This window comes from Microsporum canis, genomic scaffold (assembly GCF_000151145.1).
Source record: "Microsporum canis CBS 113480 supercont1.6 genomic scaffold, whole genome shotgun sequence".
Taxonomy (NCBI): domain Eukaryota; kingdom Fungi; phylum Ascomycota; class Eurotiomycetes; order Onygenales; family Arthrodermataceae; genus Microsporum; species Microsporum canis.
Window position 1 is genome coordinate 1832620 of NW_003299164.1, and position 25023 is coordinate 1857642.

Consider the following 25023-nt stretch of genomic DNA (forward strand, 5'->3'; position numbering starts at 1 on the left):
AAAGATAAAGCTCCATGCCCTCCATCTTTGACCGTGTCCAGCATCGATATATGCACAGCTGTAAAGAGGTTGGGAGAGTGGGCAATGCAATCCTCCTTTCTGACAGACGGAGAAGGAAATGGGGGTAAAAAAAAGAGAAGGAAAAGAATAGGCTATACAGTTCTCCAATTCCATTAATACAGTTTTAATTGTTTTTTCTTTGATATTGCACAAGTTGGGTAGATCTGGAATGCGAGATCTGGGTATATAAAAACCCCAGGGCACACTGACAAAATAACGAAATGCTGTGAAAGAGAAGCCTTCATCTTTACGTCTTGGAAGGCATTCCATTTGCTCCGCGGATCTTCGTATTAGGTTATCGAATCTATTTGCCAGCTGGTGGGCTTTGTACGAAACCCTTTCCAGAGTATCCTTCGCTGCTGATACCGTAGATGGGGTCAAGCTTCTCTTTCTATTAGGGAGATAACGCATTAATAGTCATTCACAAGCCATCAAAGGAGAGTAATATCTTGATGAAAAGGGGAGGAGAAAAAAATGAAGGTATCCTACCCGGGCGTATTCGTTCGTGGCTTCTTGCCATTCCTTGGTCATGGTCTTTGGTGGAGCACCAGCGAGGAGACGAGTAGCGTAGAAAAGGCCTGCGGAAATAACGACATACTTCATTACCTGGATGAAGATCTTCGCACCCTCACCCTTGGGGGTCTCAGCACGGGGTCCATGGGGTCCGAAGGCAATCCAGTAAGCTGTCGAGACAAAAAACGAGTTAGCATAAACAATTTTCTCACTAAAACGAATATATGTCGCTCCTTCGGCGCAATGTAGTGGTACAATGAAGTGTGCAACATCTGATAGGGGGGATGGCAGTTCTGCTCTCAAGCACCCATAACCCAAAACCGACGCGAGAACTGTTTCTATGGAGTTCAATGGCTACAAAAATATGACCTACCAGCTCGCTTCTCTTGTAGAGTCATCTCCTTCCAGTCAACCTTCATTCTGTCTCTCAGCTTCATCCACAGTTCGGCCTGATCTTGAGGAGGCATGGCTTCCCAGCGCTTCTCAATTCCGGCGAGGACAGGGTTGGCAATGGCGTGTTCAGAAGAGGCAGAGCGGATCTGCTGTTTGGAGAGAGACGCAGGCTGGTTGTTGACAGGCACACGGGCATTGAGGCAGCCAATTGATGAAACATTGCTTCGTACAGCAGTTTTTGAGCATGTAGTCGAGACAGAGCGGACGGTGCCTGCGACGGCCCGTGGGGTGGCTCGGAAGGACATAGTGAGTTGATTGGGAAACGACGGATTGAGAGAGGGGGGAAGGCGTAGATGGAAACTGATTTCTGGGCCAAAGAAGAGCGTCGAAGACCTGAAATCACCGTTTTGAAGAGACGAAGTTGGGATGTTGTGAGGTTTGATGATTATGGGCTGCGAAAGTTTCCGTGGTGCTGACTCAGCGTATTAATTGCTATGCTGTGATTGGTTACGGTACCCACACCCAAAACGGTGAAGCAGATACGTAGATATAAGGATGATTTCTTGCTGCAAAGCGTCATATATTGAAATAAAAAGTACATCCATAACCTTGAAATGGGCATTTATAACTAACATTTTGATGTGCTCAGGCAGCGGGTATTCGCAAGCATACAGTATAGGATACGCCCTACGACAGCATGCGTCCAATCCCTACCGATTCTCCATGGGTGGCAGAGAACGATATGGCGTGACTTTGCAGCTACGAGGTATTTGAGCCAACGACTAACAGAACAAAGTGTTACTGGCACGAATGAACAGCGTCGACAAGCTCTATAAATAACCGGATATCTACACACAAGACCTGGGTTCATAGCTGTAAGGAAACGAATTCGTACCTGATGCTTGGTTGTCATATTTGCATTATTGATATGGTCAGAAGTGAAAGAGGAAGGGATAGAAACATATTAGCCACCGGCACGCTATATGATCACACAAGATATCAAAACACTGGCAAAATGCTATTTGTGTGACGGTGTCAGAGGTCCTTTGCTGCGTTTTCCATGAATATTCATACTATCCTACTTGGAAGTAGCATTCTTGCCGCCAGCCTCGGCCAGGACATGAGCCCATTCGACTTCAGATGGGTCGTCAGCCTGGATACTGACGTGTGGGTGAAGAGCATCCTTGAGCGTTTGTCTAGTGGTAGCGTAGATCATGGACCACTAGGCAGAGGTTGGTTAGGACTTCTTTGCAGTTTGATATCTTGATATATAGGGCTCTTACCAGGACTGGGGTTTCACGGGGGACCCAGGAAATGAAAACAATCTTCTGTCTGTGTTGATGAATCAGTCAAAAAAGCTCGAAGACACCACCGCTCGACATTGTGGCTCGGATATATCTAGATGAGGCATACCGCCATCCTTCACCTGCCTCAAGCTGGAACTCAACATCGTATGCGGCATATCTTGGGGCAGGTCTTCCATTGGAGTCCTTGGAGGAAACTAGTTTCTCACGGAAGGCTTCGTAGTCGTCGTTGGTGGAGGTTTCATCGACCACAACCTCTTTCTTGTTGTCAGAGATCTTGAAGATGATGTATTTTGTTCTGCCAGCTCCCTTTCCAAGCCGTAGCTTCTCGTATGCGTTGATACAATCAGGGTGTATCGTAACTCTGTTGTGCGTATGTCATTAGCCGGAGAACCAATATCTTTCATCATAAATCCATGCGATCAACACCAGGATCATTCTCCACATTGGCCCTCAGGATCCTTTCCTGTTGGTTATATATATTTACAGCAGCGTAGGGAGATAAGGGATGAAAGGGCGTACCCAGATGCCATCTGTATAAGGAAGATGTTAGCCACGGTAAGGGGCAATTTGGACTTGGATAGTAGAACGAGAAAGTAATGAACATACCGACATGATTGCGCGTTGGAATTCAGTAGCCGGAACTTCTTATAATATGTGTATGCCTGTGAACCGGTGAACGTATGTATGTTAGTGGGATTGATGCACACAGTGTGTCTTCCGGGTGGAAAAAGGGGTGAAGCTGTAGCTGATAGCGCAGTTGAAGCTGGTGGCGAGGGGGTCCGAACAACGTCAACTCACAGTTCGAAGGAGAAATGCCGCTCTATGAAGACGAGGACGGAGTAAGACTAATAAGGAGTTCGCAGTGACAAGGGAATAATTAGTTGTTGGCAAACGGGTTGTTGTTTTGGTGATGGAGGCAACAGAGTGAATGGCGGGGCTGAGACGTTTCCTTAGTTTTACCCTGTTGGTGTTGGTGGGGTGGGAAAGTTCTTTACACGTATTTAACTACCGCGATACGCCCATTCAAAAAGAAAACAGCAGCCTAGGAGTATTTATCTACAGCCACTTAGACATGCGTAAGCAGCAGACATATCGGAAGCACAGGTGCCAATTTTAATAGAATATATGTAGGAGCCTGTTGTGGGTTTTGATCGTGTGATCGTTTCCTACTAACAAGTCTGCCTTGGGCCCTTGAGTTTTATGTTAAAGACTGTTTGTAGGATCGATGGAAGAAAGATACTACAACTAAATATTGAACAGTTTCTTAGAATTCATATTATATAAGTACACGACCTTGAAGACATTGGCCAAAGCCCCAATGTTCATGGCCCATATTCCCTGCTACCGCTCTTGATCTCTTCAGCTGCGGCTTTTCTCTATCTCAGAAGGGATAACAAACGCATAAGATGAAATGACAAGAGGACAAGAGTGGAGATATACTTATCATCGGTCAAGTTGGAGTTGTAGGAAGGTGGTTATGGTACAGGTCTTGGAGTTTAGGGGGAGGAGGTAAAATAACAGACGAGATGGAAACAAATATAGGATTACATAAAAACAATGCAGCACGCCAAACAGAGCATTTTAAGACATAGAGGGAGAAATGGTAGGGGGGGGAAAAACATGGAAGCAGGGACGCATTAAACACGTTATTCTTTTTAGTACATACCGCCCATTCCACCCATGCCGCCCATCCCGGGCATACCGCCAGGAGCAGGGGCAGACTTGGGCTCAGGGGCGTCGACGATGGCAACCTCGGTGGTTCCAAGGAGTGAGGCAACACCACTGGCATCAACAAGAGCAGTTCGGACAACCTTGAGGGGGTCGACAATACCGGAGGCAATCATGTCAACGTACTCTCCCTTGGAGCTGTCGAAACCACGGTTGAAGTCGCTGGCAAACTCGTCGGTAAGCTTACCAACAACAACGCTTCCCTCGAGGCCAGCGTTCTCGACGATAGTGCGGGCTGGGCGTGTGATGGCGCTCTTCACGATGCTGACACCGAGCTGCTGGTCAAAGTTGGTTGGCTTGACATCAGCGAGGCCGTTAGCTGCGGCCTTAAGAAGAGCGGTACCACCACCGGGGAGGATACCCTCCTCGACGGCAGCACGGGTGGCGTTGAGGGCATCAACGACACGGTCCTTCTTCTCTCCGACCTCGACTTCAGAAGCACCGCCGACCTTGATGACCGCAACACCGCCGGAGAGCTTAGCCAAACGTTCCTGGAGCTTCTCCTTCTCGTAGTCAGAGGTGGCAGGGTCAGCAATGACACCACGGATCTGCTCACAGCGTTGAGCAATGGCATCCTTGCTGCCCTCACCGTTAAGGATAATGGTGTCCTCCTTGGTGATGGTAATGGAGCCGGTGGATCCGAGCATATCGGGGGTAGCCTTATCGAGTTTCATGTCGAGCTCATCAGTGAACACAGTGGCGTTGGTGAGGATTCCGATATCACCAAGGATGCTCTTGCGGTTGTCACCGAATCCGGGTGCCTTGACAGCAGCAACCTGGAGCTGGCCACGGAGCTTGTTGAGGATACAGACAGCGAGGGCCTCGCCATCGATATCTTCAGCAATGATGACCAATGGTCGACGGAGGGTGGTAGAAGCCTCTAGAGCTGGAAGGATGTCTTGGACAGCAGAGATCTTCTTTTCAGAGAGAAGGATAAGTGGCTTCTCGAACTCGACCTTCTGGGTCTTGGGATCGGTGATGAAGTATGGGGAGGTGTAGCCTCGGTCGAATCGCATACCCTCGGTAACCTCGAGTTCGTCCTCAATGGTCTTTCCATCCTTGACAGTGATAACACCCTCCTTGCCAACCTTCTCCATAGCGTTAGAGATAAGCTTGCCAACTAAGAGGTCTCCATTAGCAGAGATGGTAGCAACTTGGGCGATTTCTTCAGTGGTGGTGATGTCTCTCTTGTTGGCCTGTAGGTATTCGACAACGGACTGAACAGCAGCCTGGATGCCCCTACGAAGATCCATTGGGTTGCAACCAGCGGCAACGTTCTTAACAGTTTCAGAGAAGATGGCACGGGCGAGAACGGTAGCAGTAGTAGTTCCATCACCAGCAACCTCGTTGGTCTTGGAAGCTACATCCTGGAGAAGCCGGGCTCCCAAGTTTTCAAACTTATCTTCCAAAGAAACAGCTTTAGCAACGGTGACACCATCTATAGATTTATTCAAGTTAGCACTATCTAAGTAAAGAAAAAGAGCAGGAAAAAGCAGAATCAAGAGCTATGAACCTACCCTTTGTTATCTTTGGGGAGCCGTAGGGGGACTCTATTAAAACATTTCGTCCCTTGGGACCCAGTGTGGCGGTGACAGCCTTAGCGAGAGTATCAATACCCTTCAGGAGTGAGGCGCGGCCCTCAACACCGAATTTAATCTCCTAAATGAAATAGCTTTTTAGCCCATGCCCATGCGAACAAACGACTCCAATTGAGTGTTATTTTTGAGGAGGTCGAGCAGTCCCTTACCTTGTGAGCAAACCGCTGCTGCTGAAGGCTGACACCAGCAGCAAGAGCTGGTCGGAATTGAGAGACCTGGCTTCTGGTAGCAGCAGCAGATGCGAGGACCGAAGCCCTGGAAGAAGTAGAGAGAGCTCGCTGCATTTTTGAAAATTAATAAAAACAGGGGATGGAAGGGGTGCGAAATTAGCCCACAAAGAACCCAAAAAAAAAACAAACTCCTAATTAAAGAAGGGTATAGAAGACAAGAGGGATTGAAGCTGTGTCAAGACGTTGGAGAGTGAAGAGATGAAAAAGATGAAGAAGTTCAAGAAGGGAAAGAAAAAAAAATTGATGTTTCGAGCAAGTTCTGGAGAAGTCTTGGCACTTAAAACATGTCACGTGATATGAACAGCTGGTTTCCCCTTTGGGTAATCCAACGACATATGATGAATAAAAACCCCGAGTGAAAATATACGAGGAATTCACTTCAACCCAACTTATGGTGAATGGAAGATAATCTGATTTTATTTTTCTTTGTATAGTAAGGCAATGCTGCCGGGAAGAACCATTACTGTTAGCTCTTTTTTGTTTCACTTAAGGTCAACTTCGAAGCCGCTTTTTTAGAGGATAAACATTCTATAAAACCATCATTTATTACCAGGAAGATATGCAAATTGCTGCAGTCTGCCATACGCCCTGATGGCAGGAGGAAATACCTTCCTTGGCCAGCCAGCCAACGCCAAACCCGTATGTCCGGAGAGATAGGCAATAGGGGGTATCGTCATTGATGTGGGTTATCAATCTTTGACCATAGGTCTGAACCAACTTGACTTGAATAAAGAAAGGGAAAATAAATACACAAATGGAATGAAAACAGGGAGAGAAAGTCAGAGTTTTTTTTATCTAGCTAACCAGCAGTTCAAACCTCCAAGATTCCGAAATACCCTTGAATGATTGAACCCAAGATGAACTTTTGATGTTTTGATGTAAGCCTTAACTGAGGGCAGTGTGATATTTCTCTGAGAAATCGGAATAAGCATTCTTCCGACTAGTTGGACAATTGTTGAACGAGCTCGTCAAAGCAGTTTGGGTTTCTATCTCCGGAGTCAAATGACAAACCGAAGCCGGGGTCTGGTAGCCCTCGCTGGGCTCCCATCGTCGATGGGGTCAGTGAAGTGCCCGAGTTCATGAAATCCATTGGAATAGATCTCATGGAAAGGACCTCAATAGGGAACAGAGCCCATTAACGCCGGAGTGCATTGGGATAAAGGGGATGTGGAGCATAAGAGCCGTGCTGGAACTGATCCCGGGCTGAAGAGGGCTGGAAACCCCGAACAAATGCTACGTTTTGATCGGTTGCACCATGAATAAAGCCAAAGTCTCTCAACTCGAACTGGGCTGGCATCTCGAGACGGTTGCCATCTGTGGGGTCTTCCAGCCAGGGAGGTGGCGTAGTGAAGTCATGCAGATTGTGATGCGGAGTGAATTCAGGGGGAACAGCCTGGTCGATACCCATTGGGACTCCCTGCAGGCCGTTCATTACAGCTTCCGTTGCAGAAGGTGCCTGAATCTCGCCCGGCTGGATGGCATGCTGTCCGGTGTTACCGAGATACCGCAGAACTGCGACCTCTTCTGGTGAATTTTGGATTGGGAGGGCTGCATTCTCATCATTGCTGGCTTCATGAATAAAACCAGGTTCACCTTGGTTGGATGGCTCGCTGCCGGAAGGTGTGCCTACGGACGCAGACTTTGCATACTTGAAGTTTGCATATTCTTCACCAGTAGCGACGAAATCCTGGTCTGCTTTCTCGTTGACGGACTCAGTCTCGCTGGTGACCTGAAGTCCATACACTCCGCTATCTTCGGTCTCATCTTCAGATTTGATGGGGATATTATTTGTCTTGCCTTTATCATTGTCTGAGTTGTCCTTTTCCTTTATCGCTTTGGACTTTTTGTTGGACTTTTTATTGGACTTTTTGCCGTCATCGAAGCTTTCATCACCAGAATCATATAAAGACCTCTTCGCTCCCTTTTTGCGGATGTTGGTCTTCCCACCGGCGACAGGGTTAGGTGCCGGGAGATCTTCAACAACCTCAGGGGACTTTGGAAGTGAACCAGCTGCGCGACGGAGTGGTGGTGGGACTTCCATGCCAGCTTCCACCATTCGTGTGCGTAACTTTGCCAAATGCTGTACAATTGCACCGTCCGTGATGTTGTTTTGCATCATGTTTGCAACTTCGCCCCATGGAACGCGGACTCCATGTTTGTTGCAGGCGGATTGAATTGCAAGAAGCAGCTTCTTGTCCAGTTCGTCTGATCAATGTTAGCATGGGTCTACCCTTTCACCTCATTTCTTGACTTTGGGATCATTTATATACATACCATTCCAACGAACGATGGTTCTCGTTGGAGGGCGGTTCAAGACCTTGAGCTTCGGCCCCTCCTTAGTGGCATTCACTGCCTTTCCCTTCTTGGTGCTGGTCATTTCTATCTCGGCTGTCTTGTCCTAGAAGTGACTAAGGTTAGCTACCAGGTCTCTAGAGCAAATCCATGGGACGAACCAGCTTCTAGTCCCATGAATTTCCCTCTCTACTAGATGAATTATGAGCTAGAGGTGAGCTCCCCTTTGGGGCCAAATATAACTTACTGCTTGTTTCTGTCACCGAGTGAGCTCTGAGATGCTCAGTTATTTCCTAGCAAGCGTCGATCTCTCTGGTAACGAGCTGTCACGATACAGCGGGTGGCTTCTCTGTTTGCTAGAGAGGGTGGTAGAGAGGTTAGTGGTTGGTAAGGAAGAGGGGGGGAAGAAGTAGCAGAAGAAGAAGAAGAAGAAGAAGGTGAGGGCTAGCTGGAGGGGGCTGTCTTCAGTACCAGTCTCTTGGTCCGCGGCAGTGTGATCAGTTGATAGGACTGATATTGAGGAATCAAGAGACAGGAACACGAAGAATCTGATATTGAGCAAGTGAGAAGGACTTGAGACCTATCCAGTCCCCCAGTTATGCTCTGAAGAGAAATTGATAGCTTACCTCTATGTGGTAATCAGGCTTCAGTCTGTTGTTCTGCGAGCCTCGAAGCTTTTGTGTTGCTAGTCAACGTGAAGCGGTATTTGTGTGTATATGCTTCATGTTGTTGTTTTTTTCCCTGAGGAGCTGGCGTGAAGCACAATACATTGTTTCCATGCACGACCGTCCCAGCCCACCGGGTAACGAACCAAACCATCTTGAATTTTCTACTATGAGGGTGCTACCAACGATACTATATCCCCTTTACAAAATTACTAGTCTATATATTCATCGTCCTTCCCCGGCCGTTAGAGAATGCGTTTGACTAATTATCTAACCGAATCAGGGTCTCTGACGGGGTTCTCATGTTGTTTCCATACCCACACGCCCAAGGTAGATACTCCCCCCCCCTTTCCTTGAAGGCATTTCAACTTTGGCCTTGTAACTACTGCTAGTGAAAGTATATGCGGCTGATGGCGTCTCACCGCTCATGCAGAGCCGGGATCAACTTCTAGGAGAACGAAAAAGAAATCATGCCCCAGTGCCATGGACTGGGAGCGGGACGGTCGACTTCTGCATCCGATACCATCCCGCTGGATTCTCCTGTATGCAGACACCTAGGTGGATGTGCAACCCTTTATCCGAATGCGGTTTAACCCTCAAAACCGGTGGCTGATGGTGCAAGTCCCCTGTACTAGAAGGTGGATGCTCAAAGGAGAAGGTGTCTTGCAAGGCTACCAGGCGGACAAGGAGTTGTTTTCTCGTTAAGAATGGCCCCGAACGCCCGGTTAGACTTAAACAAAAGAAGGTTATCTATCAAGACCCGCCTGTTTAGACTTATATTGAAGAAGGTTCCATCGTTGCGCGAAGAGGGATTCCGGAACAAGGAGCATAAAGTGACTACTGGGTTGATAATCTTGGTAACATGGCCGACAGAGAATAAAACCTCACTTCCAATTGTTGTTTCCTCCTTCTAGTATAGATGGATAGAGGTGATTTCTTTTTCCGGAACTGTCTTTTTATAATTTGCCTTCATAATCAATCACAGTGCACTTTATCAATGGGATAGGAATGGTGAGTAAAGGTGCTGATATATACAGCATTTCTACCCTGGATATTAGGGCCCTTTATGTGATGTTAAGGCAAAAAGGTGAATAGACTAGCATTGTTCATTATATCACTAGAACCCTTTCGTCTGAGTCCGGGATATATTATAAACAATGACAGGAGGGTGGATCATCGCCAGGAGTATATGGTTAGCTGTGGACTAATTGGTCCGTCAGGTGAGGTACCAGGGCAGTTCATATGTTCGCTTTAGCGTACATATGTTGATTGCTAGGCTAGCATAGACGGGAGCCCCAGCTGAATGGTTGCTATCCATACGTGGCTTAGTTTGGGAGCCGGACGATGAAGGCTGCCAGCTTTTAAATCCAACCAGCTTCCACCTTTCTTTCATTTTACATACGGTGGCGGACTCTGGCCATGGAGTGGCGGTCTTGGGGTTTCATAAACTCTCTGCGTGAGGAATGTTCAGTGTGGTAGAAGAAATAATCCGTAGTAGGACGCAGCTTGCCTTCTTAAAGCACTTATGTTATGTGCTTCTCGACTTCGAAGGGCCGCCCGTATACCCCGTACGTCACTATATAAATACGTCCCCGGGCTAACTTCGCCCTAGACTCCATATGTTAGCCATCATATCGTCCATTTGCATGTTCTGGCCGGGAAAAACAACTTAGTGCAGTTCAAGCGTTTTGACGTTGAAAGTAGGCGAGGTCAGCCTCTATCACGTGATATAACTATTAGACCAAAATCGGACAAACCAGCGAAAAGAAACGTCAAATGAAACAACCACTTTCGAGCAGGCAAAGAGAAGAAACTCGAACACCACATCATTCACCATGACCTTCGCGTGGAAAGCCGCCGGTTTGACGTATGTACATGCCTCGCACTCCGTTTTCCGTCCATTCCGCTTCAATTGCTGACTCGGTGATCCCTTCAGCTACAACCGCTACCTGTCTGTTGCTGCTCAGGCAGTCCGCCGCTCTCTCAAGCCAGAACTCCGTGTTAAGGTCGAGTCCCAAACTCCAAGCGAGCTCAAATATGCCCACTGGAAGGTTAGTGCCTGGCAATCTGACTCCTGTGTCGATTGATGATGGTTTTACTGGTTTTGCTCGGACTTGACTAACCAAGGACCCTGGATTGATGTAGAACGGCAAGCAAGGCGAAGTCGTTGACCTGGCCGCCCAAATGAACCAGGGTGTAAACCAGGCCTCCAAATAAACGATTGATGGTGGGAGAAAGATAAGCTGCTTGAGCATTCTGTGCGATGAAGCAGGAGAAGTGCGCGGGAAGGTCTGTACAACATTAGGTGATAGATTGCAGACGGAGGGATAATTATACTCTGTATCAATTCTATAGAAGAATTCAAACTGTTCGATACTCGTCCTGCTGCCTCAATTGTGAATGCACTTCACCAGAGCAAAAAAAGAAATCGTCATGAAGTGCCGTTCCTTGACTCAGCATCGTGATCCTTAATTTTAAACCATAACCAACACCACATATGATTGCACCTTGGAGTCGTAGGTTTTATCTCCACAGCCTGATTTCAACACAGACGTACCACTTAGAGCTGACTGCCTCTTAGTGTGCTGTGACGATGTTCGCTCTGCTGTGTGCCTGATTTCCTTTCTTGCTTAGACCGCCATCTTGAATCGCTGCGACTTTTTTTTTTGACCTCCTTTGCCCCGCCGAACAGACAGCTGCTGTCACTACGAGATATAGCTGTGACAGGATGAGTTGCGATATTACAGAGAAGTTTACAAGGGCGGCATCAGGTCTGTTCGAGAGAGTCCCTTTTTACTCATGTTGAAGTGTGCCTAACGTTTTCTGGAATACATAGCGCTCGTCACCGGCGAACTTGTTAAAGATGAATACTTCACGTTATTCGAAGCTGTGGGAGCCCTGGAGGTCAGATACATGCACCAACATCACTCATTCTTCTCACAACAAAGTCATGTTCGCCATATTCGGATGTATAGCTTACAGCATTTGCTACGGTGCAGATTATGGATTCGAAGATGGATAGCGGCTATCTTGCTCCTGGAGAGACACTTGACCATAATTATGATGTGATGAGGGAGCTTCTTCCAGAGGAGGTTTTAGGGATAATGGACCAGCTCTTGTGCTACGAGGTAAATGTTATCCCCAGCGTGCTCTTGCATTATCGTTCAAACGCAAAAGCCTGATAGTTAACTCTTCCCAATATATTTGAGAATCAATAGGTAGCGTGGCATATGGGTCATCCACTCTCACAGACACTATTTACATCAATCTATCTTGACCATTTACTCTGGCCCGTCCCTAAATCTCTTGATGATGCAGTATTCAATGGAAAAAGGGCTACACCTGGTCCTGCTAATGGGGACGAAAACGTAGGAGGTATGGTAACTGTTGTGTTGAGAGCATATTGTCTTGCTTTAATCAAAGCATGCGGATTTGTTCATGAAAGAGTTGCATCAGAATTTTATTACGAGGTTTGAAGCCTTGCTCCCTGTCTGGACATAACTATTTAGCTAACCTATATCAAATAGGAAGAAGATTTTAGCACACAACTATATAGCAGGAAACTTCTTCCCGACGTCAAAATTGATAAAATTATAGCAGTTCTTGATAATGCCATTGAATGGCTCAATCAGGAGACAAAACAAATGGATGAAGCAGTTAAGGCCGCGCTTCTCGATCGACTCATTTTTCGGCGTCATTTGCTAGATTATCTGGCCATGGATCTTGTTCTGACACAGTCACGATCCACTAAAAGTCTGACTTCCATGTTGGACCAGATAAGTCTCATACAGAAGTCAATCCAGTTAGGAAAATCTGTTGAAGATGCCTTTAGCGAAAAGCTCCAACGACGGCTCGCGAGTACCGTTCCTCCTCGGCCGATAATCAAAATTGAATCACAAAACGCTATATCATATTTAAAACGGTTTTGTCAGGACGCTATCGACTTGCAGGAAATACTTGACTCATGTAGCGCATTTAGCTTATATGTAGGTGTCAATTCCAATTTCAGCGACAAGCTCTCTAATTTTGCCGACGCTGACGCTTTAAAAGAACCTACTATGGACCTTACAATCTCGCAAACCACAACCAAGTGTCTATATCCGGTCTTTGGCGCAATCACTCCTACTTCTGAATGGCCAGGTCCTTGGCATCCTGCCCGCAAAGAAGTTCTGTTGTGGTAGCATGAAAGATCTTGTTCTTCCATTTAGTCCACTCTTTGACCCCAGTAATGACGAGGTGGAAGCTCCTTCAAGCCCCAAATTTCAAATAGCTAAGCAAATGGATGTCTTCATACAACGGATGGCACAGGTAAGGTTGATCATGTATTCCCTAAAGGGCTCTTATTGACGTTCAAAGCCTTTCATCGACTCCTATCGCACCATATGTTTGAATCGCTGCCGAATACGACGCACACTCTGTCATAATATTGTTGATTGGGATCGGTTGCAAGCCGAGGTAAGATATATTAATCCAGATTGTTTAAGGCAGTGTTGCTAATATAACTACCTACTCCGAAGGCCGAGGAATGTGATACTCAACTTCGCACATGGACCTTGGAAGCCCCTATATATATACACGGGGATGAACCAACCTACACCTACCCGTTAAGCAGCTGGACGTACCATTATAAGCTCCAACAAATGCGCCTCGTAATCCAGCTAGGATTTGAGCTATCGGTGTATTCATCTGGCGAATTCCAGGGCATGTACTGGTATTTATCACACCTATGTTCAACTCACCTCGTTCATCTCGATCGTATAAGAGCTTGCGTGATCACCGAAAGCCAGAGAGCATTATCTAGGCGTAGTGAACAATCACGCGTAGACATGGAAACTCGCATAAAGGCCCGTGATCGCACCCTTAACCTCCTTGATCGCATATCCACGGAACTTGGTGTTACAGACGCATTCTCCATAGCATTGCATGCGCTTTATACCCTTCTTTCACGCCATGGTTTGATCAGTTTGAACTGCTCATCATCACCAGGCTATTCCGCCTCAAGGCTTCGTTATGAGCTTCGTATGAAGCCATTCCTCCCGATTTCCTTACCTGAGGTGGCCCCCTTTGAAATTTATGAACGTGAAGCCACCCTTGACGGCGAGAGTGACAGGGCAGTTTTGAATAGAGCTGTGCGAGCCACAGCTGAGGCAAAGAAGGGCCTTGAGAGGTATTTGGCGGACGGCCCTTATCTGACGCCAAAGGAGAAGCCGTCAAAGATGTCTGGCCTGGAGAGTGATTGGATTAAAAATGCAAAAAACATGCTTCGGGCATGTATTGCAACCAGCATAGCTATTGACACCGTCAAAAAAGCTATCTTATCTAAAGATCCTTCCAAACCTCTCAATCTCTCCGTTGAGGTCCCTGAGGTTGGGTCACAGCCCCGGTGGCATGATTGGTGGGCAGTTCCGCAGGTATCGGAAGCCATACCCTTAAGAGGCCCAAAAGAAGCTACGGACTAGATCTCGATCTCATTATTATTAGTCCACCCTTTATACGTCGCATTTTGGCCCTCAATATAGACGTTAGTGAGAGGCTACGGACAATCCTATGATTTATAGAGAGGGGTATGGCTAACTTGGAAGTATTTGATGGAAAATATGTGGCTATCTAGATCCTTCAAATTAAAGTACTAATCGCAGGAACGGCTAATCTATCTGCCAGTATTCACGAGGCCATCACCGTTTTTTTTTTATATTTATCGTGGTTTATCACGAACTAAGAATTGCTGTAAAAGCTGGCTCTAGTTTGTAACTTGATTATTTGATCGTTCACAGTAACAGGCACTGGTAGCGTGGTATTCTCTCTATATATCAATCACCCAGTGCAATATAGTTTAGGAACTATTTCTAGTTTCATGAGCCTTTAGGCCTGGCTGTTATGGGTTGGATTGGTTATAAGCAGCATTCCCTGGTTAGAGAACTACACAATATATATAGAGAATATTATTGGCCAACTTATATATATTTGGTTCGCCGAAATTGAGATTAGCCCAGCCCTAAGTACTCTTCAACCTCCACTCCTATCCCGTGTGCCATCTCTACAACCCATTCGTCACTAATGGAATTTCCAGAGCTAACAATTGCATTGACGTTCAGGCACCATTTCTCAGCACCGTCCACAATTCCTCCAGCGGCCGCCGCGACAGCAGAAGCGGGAACGAGTAGACGCAGCCGCTGTAATGTGGCAAGCTCTGGGTATATAGTATCTGCCAAAGATATGTCCGTTGCCAACGGGGGATTGGGATCTATGGCGCGGAACACGGCCAGAAGACGTTCGAGTGTAAAGGGGTGCGGATTAACGAAGTAACCACTTCGACTGCCACGCGTACCTCCTGGAACAGAGTTGGAGTTGGTTGCCCGTTTAGGTCCCTTGGCCGGGTTACTGGCTTCTCTTCCTTTTTTAGGCGTGCTTTCGGGATGGTCCTCACCGGGTTGAGTAGATACTTTTGGCTGGGCAGTGGTATTCAAACGCCTTCTACGGCGTTTAATCGACGGCGTGAACTTTGAAAATAGGGCTAAATCAAGGCGAGGGGGTATATGTGCTGCAAGAAAAGCAGCAGTAAGTACGAGAGTTGGTAAATAGGGAAGGGAAGGTAGGGTGAAGGCAGGTCGTTTTGTGGTTAAGCCTGAAGCAGTAGGGTTCGCCGTGTAGTCATCGGAAACAATTCGGTGGCTTAGTAGCAGCTCTCCCTGGTGTTGATATAATGATCTATTCTTCACCAGGAGCCGGGGAAAGTCCCATTCCGCTATGTCCCCTCCTGGTGGCGTCTCGCCATTTATTATGGGTGCAACAAACCGCGGCCAAAGTTTCTCGCACGCAGACTGAAAATGAGGAACCGTCCCCGCTGTTGGGCCAATCAATGCATCATATAACGTCGTTAGGAATGGAGGATATAACTTGGCAGCGGTAGCTTCTGATAATAGGGGCAAGGTCGGGGGAGGTAGATTGGTAAGGATCGCTATACTTTCGGCACGCGTGTAAGGAGGGAAATATATATGGGGTACACCAGCGGCATGGAGTAGGAGAGGGCGAGGGGAGAACTTTAATGTGAATATCACCGTCACATTAGATAGCTAAGAGGTTAATTTAGGCCAGATTAGCTTTACTTATGTTCAAGTATCACGTACTGGTGTGTAAGTCTCAAGGAAGACGGTGGGTTTCACATACCATCTCACCAACTCGATACAATGCTGCAAGTAACATTTGTCCACCTTCTCGTAGCTCGTCTACACCATCCAGCAACAGCACAAATTGCCGACAATCGGCTTTACTTAGGATGTTCCCAAGTAAACCTGGAAGCGAGCTCACATGCTCACACCGTATACTGCCAATACCTTGCATCCACTCATCGCCTGACCCCCCAGCGGTATCTCGTTGCATAGCATCAATTGTGTTTGATATAATCTTCATAAATAAGTGATTTGCCGATATACATTCAGCAACATTCACTATTGCATAGCAAAAACGGCGTGCTCCCAAATCATCACCAGAGTTATCAGAGAGCTTTCCCCTTTCTGCTCCGGATGCCACTTGAGGACTGCTGTTTTCTTTCCCATTTTTATGTCTGTGGCTGTCAACATAAGCTTGCAGCAAGGCTCTGAGAACAGTTGATTTCCCAGAACCTTTGGGTCCATGAACTATTACTGATGGAGGAGAAGGGAGGGAAGAAGTCTATTTGAGTAATAGTACAAAGTAGTTAGCGTAATAAGAAGCTACTAAATGCTGATAGAGCTATCCAAATTGAGGGTGAGGGAATCTTTTTACGAACGCATAATAGATGAGCTAACTGCCTCGTCTGCAGTTCTCTACAAGGCCATTGTCGAGAAACAGAGAGAACAAGCTCGTGAGGCAACATTGGGGAAGTACTTCAGCGAGACTGCATCAAACCAATGGAGAAAAAGGGGCATGGCGGGTTAATTCTGTCTTCTGCTGCACTTCACGACCCCGAACGATGTTTGCTGAGCTTGGCGCGTTTAATTGAGCTAAGATTAAAGTTTGGGTTTGACGCGCGCTTCAATTTAAGGTTATTCACTTGCACCCCCTGGGCGTTATCAGACTTTTGGTGGCATGGATCTCTAGCCTCTAAATCGCATCCCATGCTTCTGCATGCACAAGGCGAGGCTTAATCATTCCCGTCTTTTCATTACGACGAGTATGATACGCGGCGGACACTAAGTTTAAGCATAATATGGTACCTAGAGCTAAACCGAAGGATAGTCTTAAATTGTACTTGCGAAACTTGCTAACTAACTTGCAAACTGATATAAAAACAAAACTTAACTTGCAAAGGTGAACAACAAATGATTCAAGATGGGTAAAATGGTCGTGAATGCCGGAAGCTAGGTATGGGCTCAAGGGTTAAAAAACAACATCTTGATGACATTGAGTATCCAGTAAATGGAGGCTCATATAGATACATGAATGCAGAACATTGCAGAACACAACTGATGGTACATGATTTGCTTGCATGGGCATATCAGGGTAGAATGTAAATCAAGAAAATAAAGGTAAGTTAAAAGGAGAGAAACCATTGAAAGCAAATGCTGAAAGGATTCTCATGCCACTGTCCTCTGCGTGGTAACCAGCCAAATCAAGGTTAGTCAACATCTAAGGAGCTGGTCCGACGGCACCCTTGAATTGAGCTTGAGAGATGATGTCCAGTGGCATGAATATGCAAGGGCCAGGAAATGAAGACAAAATGTGGAAAGCAGAACAGAAAATACATAAATCACAAGACCAATACGGACATGGTTGTTCCTCGATGTGTCAACTTGAGAAGCCAAACCAAACAGTGTAGCTTGCTCTGCTTGTGTGCACTTGAGCTCGGGAAAACCGTATGAGACAGCCAAGACCTTGTACGTTGAAGGTTGCTTGAGAAAGGGCTGTGATCAGAAAATATCGAATGCCCGTGGGAAGAAGAAATGATTTGAATACGGTTAAAACAAGAATGGACAAAGGAAAAAGGTGGAAAAGAAGGTAAAGAAACAAAGTAAAGCAGGAAATCCCTCAAGGATAGGGAATGCAAATGAAGGAGAAAGAGAGGAATTTGAAGGTGGGCGGGAAGTATGTAAAGGCCATGTCGTGCGTTAGCATTATGGCAAAAGGTGAGCATAACAAGAAATAAAGTGATATTATCCACATCCTCCACTCGGAAGATTGAATATGCCAAGTCGATTGGGACAATGCCGGGCTAAGCGGATTCGTTAGGGTGAGTCAAAGGTGATCCAGGGAACTGGAGAAAGGACGTATATCAAAATCGTCATATGTGGGAAATATGGCATCGTCAAAGATTCCAAGAAGATGCTTCTTAACGGTATGCAGTCGGAAAGTGGAAAAGGATGGCTGGGTGTATCTGTTGTTCAAGTCTTGCCGATAATGCTGTTCTTGTCGCGGTAAGAATTTATATTCTTTAAAATCAGATCCGTAAAGTCGTGAGTCGTGGCATCATATCATGCTGGTGTTACAGGTTTGAGAAATGAAAACATTGCGCAGTCAGTATGTTGAGCTCCACGCAAGGAGATGTTGATACAATTCTGCTCTCATCCGAGTTAGAACATGTTGAAACCGCGAGGGCTCGAACCATTAAGCCCATTAATACCATTGATGCCATTCATGTTGTTAATGCCGTTAATAGCGTTGCTGGTGTGTTGAGGAACGGGGCTAAAGATGGTGGTGGTTCCACTCTCGCTATGGGGAGAGCGAGCTTCAGCAAACTCAGACTCAGAGACAGCAGCAGATGGGGCATTGGTTGAAGCCTCGGAGGAGTTAAACTGAGAGCTGTACTGGTTAGCAGGAAGGGTATAAGGCTGCTGGAAGCCACCTCGTATTTCATCGAGCGCCAAGGGGGCTCCTGGAGCTGGTCCGTTTGTGCCATTACTTCGTGAGTGAGAATCTAGAGTCATGATCTTTCCTGCAATGCGGCGTCCATGTGGCTGCGAACGGATGCCTGGCAACAATGGACGAACGGCCTCAATCAGAGTATTGCGAGACTCAGGATCCGCAAAGTCCATGGCGGTCTGGATAACGTAGTTTGCAAACGAATCACGGAGCATGTTGGGAAGTTCGTGCGGCAACAACATCTCTTTAATGAAGGCTCTGCGCATATTGAAGTCAGAAGTACGGATGCATTTCTCGATAACATTAGAGCTGAATTTTTGCTTTGAGAGAGCAGGAATGCTTCCTTGGAAAGTTGCACAAAGTGGTCCGGTGAAGAGTGGTTCTCCAAGGTCCACTATTCCTGTTAGTATTATAATATATGATAAGAGGAGGGATGCAAACGTACAGATGTATTGAATGACATAATTGCCAAATGGATCCTGGACGAGAGAGTAAGAGCTCTTGGTAATTTGCTCGATCAGTTTCGCGCGCTGATCTCCAGATGCATGGTCAATGCATCTCTGAAGCACACAGCAGCCATGGCGGTGAGTTCCAACAGCAACACACTCTTTACCAACAGCGTCATAAATGAACTATGTAAAGTAAGTCGACTGTTGAGATAAATCATACTAAGGAAAAGAGTATGTACCTGAGCATCTGGGGCTGAGAGCCGATTCAGGCACTTTTGAATCACATGATTTCCATTCAAATCTTGGACAAGCTCAACCACCTGACCACTAAGCGCATTAATGACAGTTTGGATCTATATCAAGAATGATTAGTCAGGTACAAGAAGCATAGCTCAATAAAGTTATTTTACCTGCTCAGGAGTAGAAATAAACTCAATCATCTTTTGAAGAGCTCGAGTTCCATGCTGGTTCAAAGCAATTTGCACCAAATGGGGTGCAGCGATGTTAATAAGACCAGTACGCTGCTCGTCATTGGTGAATTCAAGCAGTTTTTGGCAAAGATAGTTTCCAAAAGGATCTAAACAGGGTTGTTAATGGATTGCAAAGTAAAAAAAAAACTTGGGAAGGTTTATCGTACCAGTCATCAGCTCGACGACATGCATTTGAGTTTCACGGAAGATGATCTGAACATGCTCGGGAATGCCTTCTTCAAGTTTTCGTTGAAGGTAACGGCAGCCATGTTGGTCCTTGCACATCCCATATATCTCGCCAGAGTAGCTCTCAAGAGGAACATTGCCAAAACGGTTCAGTGGATTTTCAGCCTCTCCATTGCGGCGGCCTTGGGTGGCAGCACGAGGACTCTCCATGAATCGACCGTAATTGCTTGCCTGTGGTGGCTGGGGTGGTACTCCATATGCTCCGAACATCGGATGGCCCTGAACCGCAGTATGATAGTTTCCATTGAGTTGCAGAGGGGCTGGAGCGTATGCTTGCATGCCATATCCATAAACTGGCGTTGCGAATGTACTAGGAGTCGGAGTAGTGGATCCGTTTGCACTGGGAGCGATCGTGGTGGGAGAAGTCAAGACCAGAGCGTGAGACACGGCGTTGGGCTGGAAAGATGATTGGAAAGACGGGATGCTGGGACCAGGCTCCTCACGGTCCGAGGTGGATTGTGGGGTTGGTGGGGTGGTGTTTGCAGAACCACCATTGCTGCGAGACTGCATCCGGCTATGAGTCTGAAAGTTGTTGAGGGTCAGTTCGGCTTGAGTTCTGGCGGTGGAATCGGCAAAGAACCCATTGTGAGCAGTAGGGATATCACTTGTAGAATAGGACAGCTGTAGAGAGGTTGGTCTATGATGCCCAGTCGTGTGGTTTGGCTGGTGAGCAGCGGTGCTAAGGGCGCCTAGGGCAGAGAGGTCATTTCCCAAAGAAAGACGGTTCACATGGCGGCCGGTATGGAAATTACCGGTGTTATTTCCATTGGCGGCACTAGATTGGTGAATTTTTTCGGTTGAATTATCAGACAACCACGACAATGTGTTCTGAGGCATGCTGTGGTGTACTGCATGATGACGACCGTTGCTATTATAGTTCTCAGGAACGGGAGTACGAGAGTTTGCAAAGTCGACAGCTGCAGAGTTGGCAGATAGCTATTTAAGGTTAAATAAAGATAGTGGGTCAGTAGTGTATAGAAGAAATAAAGAAGAAGAAATAGAACAATGAACTTACGACTGAAGGGTTATCATCCCGGCGAACCAAAGTAGGAAACTTGTCATCCGGATCAGTCATGCGAAGGTAGCTCTTCACATCTGGAGTAGATACGCGATCTTCATGTTTGGATTTATCCTCCTCGGCCTCAAGAGGGTTCTTAGAGGAGAAAAGTGAGCCGAATCCCATATGGTTACTGAACCCGTTACCACGCGAGGAAACTGGTGGGAGGGCTGAACCAAACACATTGTTTGACAGAGAGTAACGGCTTCTAATAAATTTAGTGAAAGTTAGTATATAGATGGTCACTGAAAGTAGGTAGATAGGTTGGTTTTTGAGGTGGACCTACGCATGACCGGCTCTAAATCCTGTAAAGGCAGCTCCGTAGGTTTGTTCAGAGTTTCTACGTAGGCCCATTCCCATACCAGTACGGTTGGCGAAGTCCTGGTTCGAGGACTGGTTGTTGGTGGGAGATGTCACTTGAGAGGTAGGTGAAAACACACTCCCGAATGGAGACAACGGTTGTCCATTTGAAATGGAGAATCGAGCTGGGCGAGAAAGAGCAGTAGGAAAGCCACTGTCTCGATAGTATTCCGGCGGGGTCGTTGGTTCACTGACTGGGCCACTGAGGCCAACCTGAGCAGGTCTCGGGCAATCTGGTCCATCTCCTGTCTCTCTTTCTCCTGCTGGAGATCAAGGATTTTCAAATCTGCTTCAAATCGACGCTTCTGTTCACGCATATATTCAATATGCTGCCGTTTCTTCTCCAACTTAAAACCTGGTTAAAAGAAACCTGGACCAGGGAGAAGTCAAATAGGGAGAGAGATTCTGTGAAAGAGAGGGAGACACAAAGGCTTATGCGGGGGAGTAAGGACTGTAAGCAGCAGTAGCGGCTAACTTGTCGGGCTCCTGATGATACAAGCAGTCTGGTAGAAACCACCTATGTTCAGGTTTGAGAAGTTGTAGAAGGGCGGAGAGAAGTTGAGAGGGGAGGGGTTTAAGTAGGTAGGTAAAGTGTTGCTAGGAGAGAGGACAGAGAAAAGAGGGAGAAGGGAGGAGAGGGTCTCTGCTCACAAGCTGAGATTTATGGAGGTGAGTGGCCTATTCAAAAGAATTGCTCTGTTAGTCTAAAGTGAATAACAAGACAATATCAAAGTGAAGCAAGCCAACCACGCCATGCCCGCAGTAACATGTAGACGGGCCTGTCATATTCAACTTCACTTCAACCGAACTGGCAAAACAACTTGATCACGCCATCTGAGCCAGAGACAAAGGGCCGTTCAACTCACTGATGACAATATATCCAGCTGTTCTGCCTGCTTCAATGGCTGCTGATTGAAGCCATTCCACTGTGGCAGCACGGCGGACTCGGTGGTAAAACGACGCTGCATGGTGGATCGGACCTCGTTCGTCTGCTGGTTGATGCTGGGCACGAAGCCCTTCTGGCTTCCCTGAGGCGACGGGAACGCAGAGAATGGTGATTCCGAAGGAGGAGACTGAGACGGGCCAACGAAGTCGTCGAGCTTCCCGCTGAAACTGTTTCTAAAGGTCATATTCCCGGGCATCTGTTCTCGAAAACTCGCAAACATTGTCAGACATGATGGCAAAGTATATATATATATATACGCGCAGGAAAATAAAAAATCCTCAAATCAACAGCATCCTTAACGCAGCCCGCCGCGGCGACAACAAATGATACCAGCCAGACGCAGTGCAGACGTTGAGAGGGAAGACCTTTCGGTGGTTATTTTCCTCTCTCTCTCTCGCTTTTCGACGTCTGGGATATTTCAGGGGAGGCCCAAAAGCGGTGAGCTTTCCGCGTCACGCTTTCTGCCAAAGGGGAAAAAAAAACAAAAAAAAAATTGGAAGAAGTTGGGGATGCCGGGAAGTCAAACCCGCAAACCACAGACAGACAGACCAAAGGGCAAAACGGAAAGAGAGAAGAGGCAAAAAGGATGAGGCAAAGAGGCGAGCCTGAACTTACGGCAAAGACTTTTTAACAGGGAAGATAAGTGAGGGAGAAAGAGGAAGTCAAGGGTTGAATTCGGTGGCGGCAGATCCCGTTCGCCCTGGACGCTGGTTCTTCAACCGCTCTGCCGCTGTCAAACCAGAAAACCAAGGCTCGACTGTCTCTTTCTGTTTTACGGCGGAATTTACGCTCCTCTTAATTTTGGCGGGGTAAGGCTGGATATTCCAATTTATGAGACACGACTAGGGCGGGTCAATTGGCGGCAGGTCTATGGGGTCAACCCGAAGATGTCTGGCAAAGGAGGAGTGAGCAAGGTCATCTCAGAGATCGATGAGGATTCGTAAGGATGCGTTCGCAGGAACAAAAACTGCTTTGGAGTGGTTTAATATACATACAGGATCTCTTCAAAACCAGGAATGTTGACAGGGCGGGAAGAAAAGAAAGAGCTGGTCATGGAACGAGAGAAATCAGGAAAGATCGGTTGTTGTACAGAGCGTGGGAAGTCCCTGTGAGACTTGAGAAGCGAAGAGAGGGCCAGCAGAGCGAGCAGGAGAAAGCCCGGGGAAAGGAAAAAGGGCGAAGAGAAGGGGAGAGAGAGGAGAGAGAGGGAGAGAGAGGGAGATATGAAGAAGGGGAAGAGGGACCAAATATTATGTGATTGACAGCGGGGATTCAAGTTCAATGGCTTGCAGCAGCTCAAGCATATTTTCAGCAATGGAAGGCGACCCTAAGTGTACAAGATAGCACCCGCTCTGGACGAATGACCGGCCCTCAAAACCCCCCTGGATATTCCACAACGCCTAAATATTCGCCGATATCTATTTTCTGATTGGAATTCATCTTGCAGAAACCCTCGAAATTCTAAACAAATAGGGTTGCGTCAGGCAGGGCTACCCGCTATCCCTGGGGGCCCACTGAGGGGTCACCGCTACTTCGTCCTTGCCCAACAACTCGCTCTCTTTGGCGCTGCATCCTCGTTCGCGAGCCAGTACCAGTGACCTGAACCGACACCACTCCTCAAGACGAACTCGCGGAAATGGGTGGGGGGAGAAGGAAAGGGTCCCTGGAAGCCTGGCCATAACAGCGTCACGGAGGCTGGAACTGTTCTTACACGGGGAGATGGAAGGGACAGTGACCCTTTTGGCTGGTCCCATGAGACAGAGGGCACAACAGGACGGAGGGAAGGCGTTCAGAGTAAGCAAGCTGTCGGCTAACGAGATTAGTGTTTTGTGCATCTCGACGACGCATCAGATTGCAAGGTACATGGTGCCATTTCTTAGGTGCATATATACATATAGTAGATATCGACGCATGCACGACGACGTGGGTGGAGAACCCTCCAGCACCCGATATACGGCCCAATCAAACAAGCCCGGAGTCTCAAACTTCTCAGTCGCTCACTGGCACAAGGCCCAGAACCTGTGCGCCCTGCACGGCGTGCAGCCGTAGGGTCTGTTCATTGTCCATTATCAACTGTGCCAGAACTGGGAGGGATAGAGCAAACACGCACCCTGTCTCTCGCCTTCTTGCTGCCCACGAGAGATTCAGAAAAGATGGTCATGAACGCTGATCTAACTCTCGAGTCCAATGAATGCATACGGGGAACTCTGATCACCGCTGCCGCCTTGAACCTGTGTGAAGAAAAAGAAACGAGCATCCCCAAACACACAGACGAAGTTTCAATGTGTTTTCTCGTCATACTCCCCACTAGGCACAGAATTCTCGTTCTGTCAGTAATTACAGCCGTGCGTACAAAGTACGGGAGATGGATGCGGAGATAGGCTTGGTCTCCTTTTATACCTGCCCCGTATTTGGTACTCTCTCTCTCTCTCTTCTCTGAAGATGGAAAGGTCGCACAGCCAAAATATGGAGTTGTTCGACGTCATTGCTTTTTCTCTCTCTCTTTGAATGCGGGTTGTTGTCTTCCAGGCACCCTTGACACCAGTCTTAATTTTTGGGATGGGAGGGAGTGAATCTCGCACTTTTCCCTCAACATACAGAGTATACTATTTTTGTAAAGTGTGGCATGAAGCCAGCACCCGGCAGTCACAGGGCAGAGTACTTCTGTACGTACACACCCGAACTCGAATGAGCGGTGGAAATGCCAGCACAAGCACAGAAGCGGCCGCTAGGTTTCGAAGCATGCAAGCTTGCCACGATGCACCGTCACAGGCCCAGCCGTTTAAGAAGGATATGCATAGCACGGTACTCCATATATGTACCTCTCCGTAGAAGGTTGTCTCCGCCCTTCGTTCCCGCAGCCCACGACCAG

General features: G+C 47.2%; 9 protein-coding genes across 9 annotated transcripts; 3 read left to right on the forward strand and 6 right to left on the reverse strand.

Annotated features, from left to right (window-relative positions):
• Positions 1 to 364: 364 nt before the first annotated feature.
• Positions 365 to 1271, reverse strand: MCYG_06818 (cytochrome c oxidase polypeptide V; the record flags this gene model as incomplete). The annotated part of the gene is made up of 3 exons (XM_002844808.1): positions 365 to 451; positions 550 to 743; positions 947 to 1271. The coding sequence occupies 3 exons, from the start codon at positions 1269 to 1271 to the stop codon at positions 365 to 367; spliced, it is 606 nt and encodes a 201-aa protein (XP_002844854.1).
• Positions 1272 to 2044: 773 nt separating this feature from the next.
• MCYG_06819 (cofilin) lies at positions 2045 to 2885 on the reverse strand (the record flags this gene model as incomplete). Its single annotated transcript, XM_002844809.1, has 5 exons — positions 2045 to 2188; positions 2250 to 2298; positions 2380 to 2632; positions 2758 to 2803; positions 2847 to 2885. The coding sequence occupies 5 exons, from the start codon at positions 2883 to 2885 to the stop codon at positions 2045 to 2047; spliced, it is 531 nt and encodes a 176-aa protein (XP_002844855.1).
• A 1043-nt stretch (positions 2886 to 3928) lies between these two features.
• Positions 3929 to 5883, reverse strand: MCYG_06820 (heat shock protein 60; the record flags this gene model as incomplete). Its single annotated transcript, XM_002844810.1, has 3 exons — positions 3929 to 5439; positions 5519 to 5660; positions 5749 to 5883. 3 exons carry the CDS (start codon positions 5881 to 5883, stop codon positions 3929 to 3931), a joined length of 1788 nt encoding a protein of 595 aa, XP_002844856.1.
• Positions 5884 to 6964: 1081 nt separating this feature from the next.
• On the reverse strand, positions 6965 to 8206 carry MCYG_06821 (conserved hypothetical protein; the record flags this gene model as incomplete). The annotated part of the gene is made up of 2 exons (XM_002844811.1): positions 6965 to 8034; positions 8104 to 8206. The coding sequence occupies 2 exons, from the start codon at positions 8204 to 8206 to the stop codon at positions 6965 to 6967; spliced, it is 1173 nt and encodes a 390-aa protein (XP_002844857.1).
• A 2415-nt stretch (positions 8207 to 10621) lies between these two features.
• On the forward strand, positions 10622 to 11003 carry MCYG_06822 (uncharacterized protein; the record flags this gene model as incomplete). The annotated part of the gene is made up of 3 exons (XM_002844812.1): positions 10622 to 10653; positions 10723 to 10837; positions 10932 to 11003. The coding sequence occupies 3 exons, from the start codon at positions 10622 to 10624 to the stop codon at positions 11001 to 11003; spliced, it is 219 nt and encodes a 72-aa protein (XP_002844858.1).
• A 511-nt stretch (positions 11004 to 11514) lies between these two features.
• MCYG_06823 (conserved hypothetical protein) lies at positions 11515 to 14245 on the forward strand (the record flags this gene model as incomplete). Its single annotated transcript, XM_002844813.1, has 8 exons — positions 11515 to 11557; positions 11623 to 11690; positions 11762 to 11914; positions 12005 to 12256; positions 12314 to 12772; positions 12837 to 13094; positions 13143 to 13241; positions 13304 to 14245. 8 exons carry the CDS (start codon positions 11515 to 11517, stop codon positions 14243 to 14245), a joined length of 2274 nt encoding a protein of 757 aa, XP_002844859.1.
• Positions 14246 to 14770: 525 nt separating this feature from the next.
• On the reverse strand, positions 14771 to 16641 carry MCYG_06824 (conserved hypothetical protein; the record flags this gene model as incomplete). Its single annotated transcript, XM_002844814.1, has 3 exons — positions 14771 to 15859; positions 15954 to 16457; positions 16555 to 16641. The coding sequence occupies 3 exons, from the start codon at positions 16639 to 16641 to the stop codon at positions 14771 to 14773; spliced, it is 1680 nt and encodes a 559-aa protein (XP_002844860.1).
• A 1693-nt stretch (positions 16642 to 18334) lies between these two features.
• On the reverse strand, positions 18335 to 22371 carry MCYG_06825 (pumilio-family RNA binding protein; the record flags this gene model as incomplete). The annotated part of the gene is made up of 10 exons (XM_002844815.1): positions 18335 to 19255; positions 19312 to 19425; positions 19483 to 19649; positions 19710 to 20724; positions 20804 to 21053; positions 21132 to 21238; positions 21286 to 21552; positions 21681 to 21722; positions 21857 to 21883; positions 22072 to 22371. 10 exons carry the CDS (start codon positions 22369 to 22371, stop codon positions 18335 to 18337), a joined length of 3210 nt encoding a protein of 1069 aa, XP_002844861.1.
• Positions 22372 to 23038: 667 nt separating this feature from the next.
• MCYG_06826 (uncharacterized protein) lies at positions 23039 to 23749 on the forward strand (the record flags this gene model as incomplete). The annotated part of the gene is made up of 3 exons (XM_002844816.1): positions 23039 to 23091; positions 23166 to 23405; positions 23599 to 23749. The coding sequence occupies 3 exons, from the start codon at positions 23039 to 23041 to the stop codon at positions 23747 to 23749; spliced, it is 444 nt and encodes a 147-aa protein (XP_002844862.1).
• Between the last annotated feature and the right edge of the window lie 1274 nt (positions 23750 to 25023).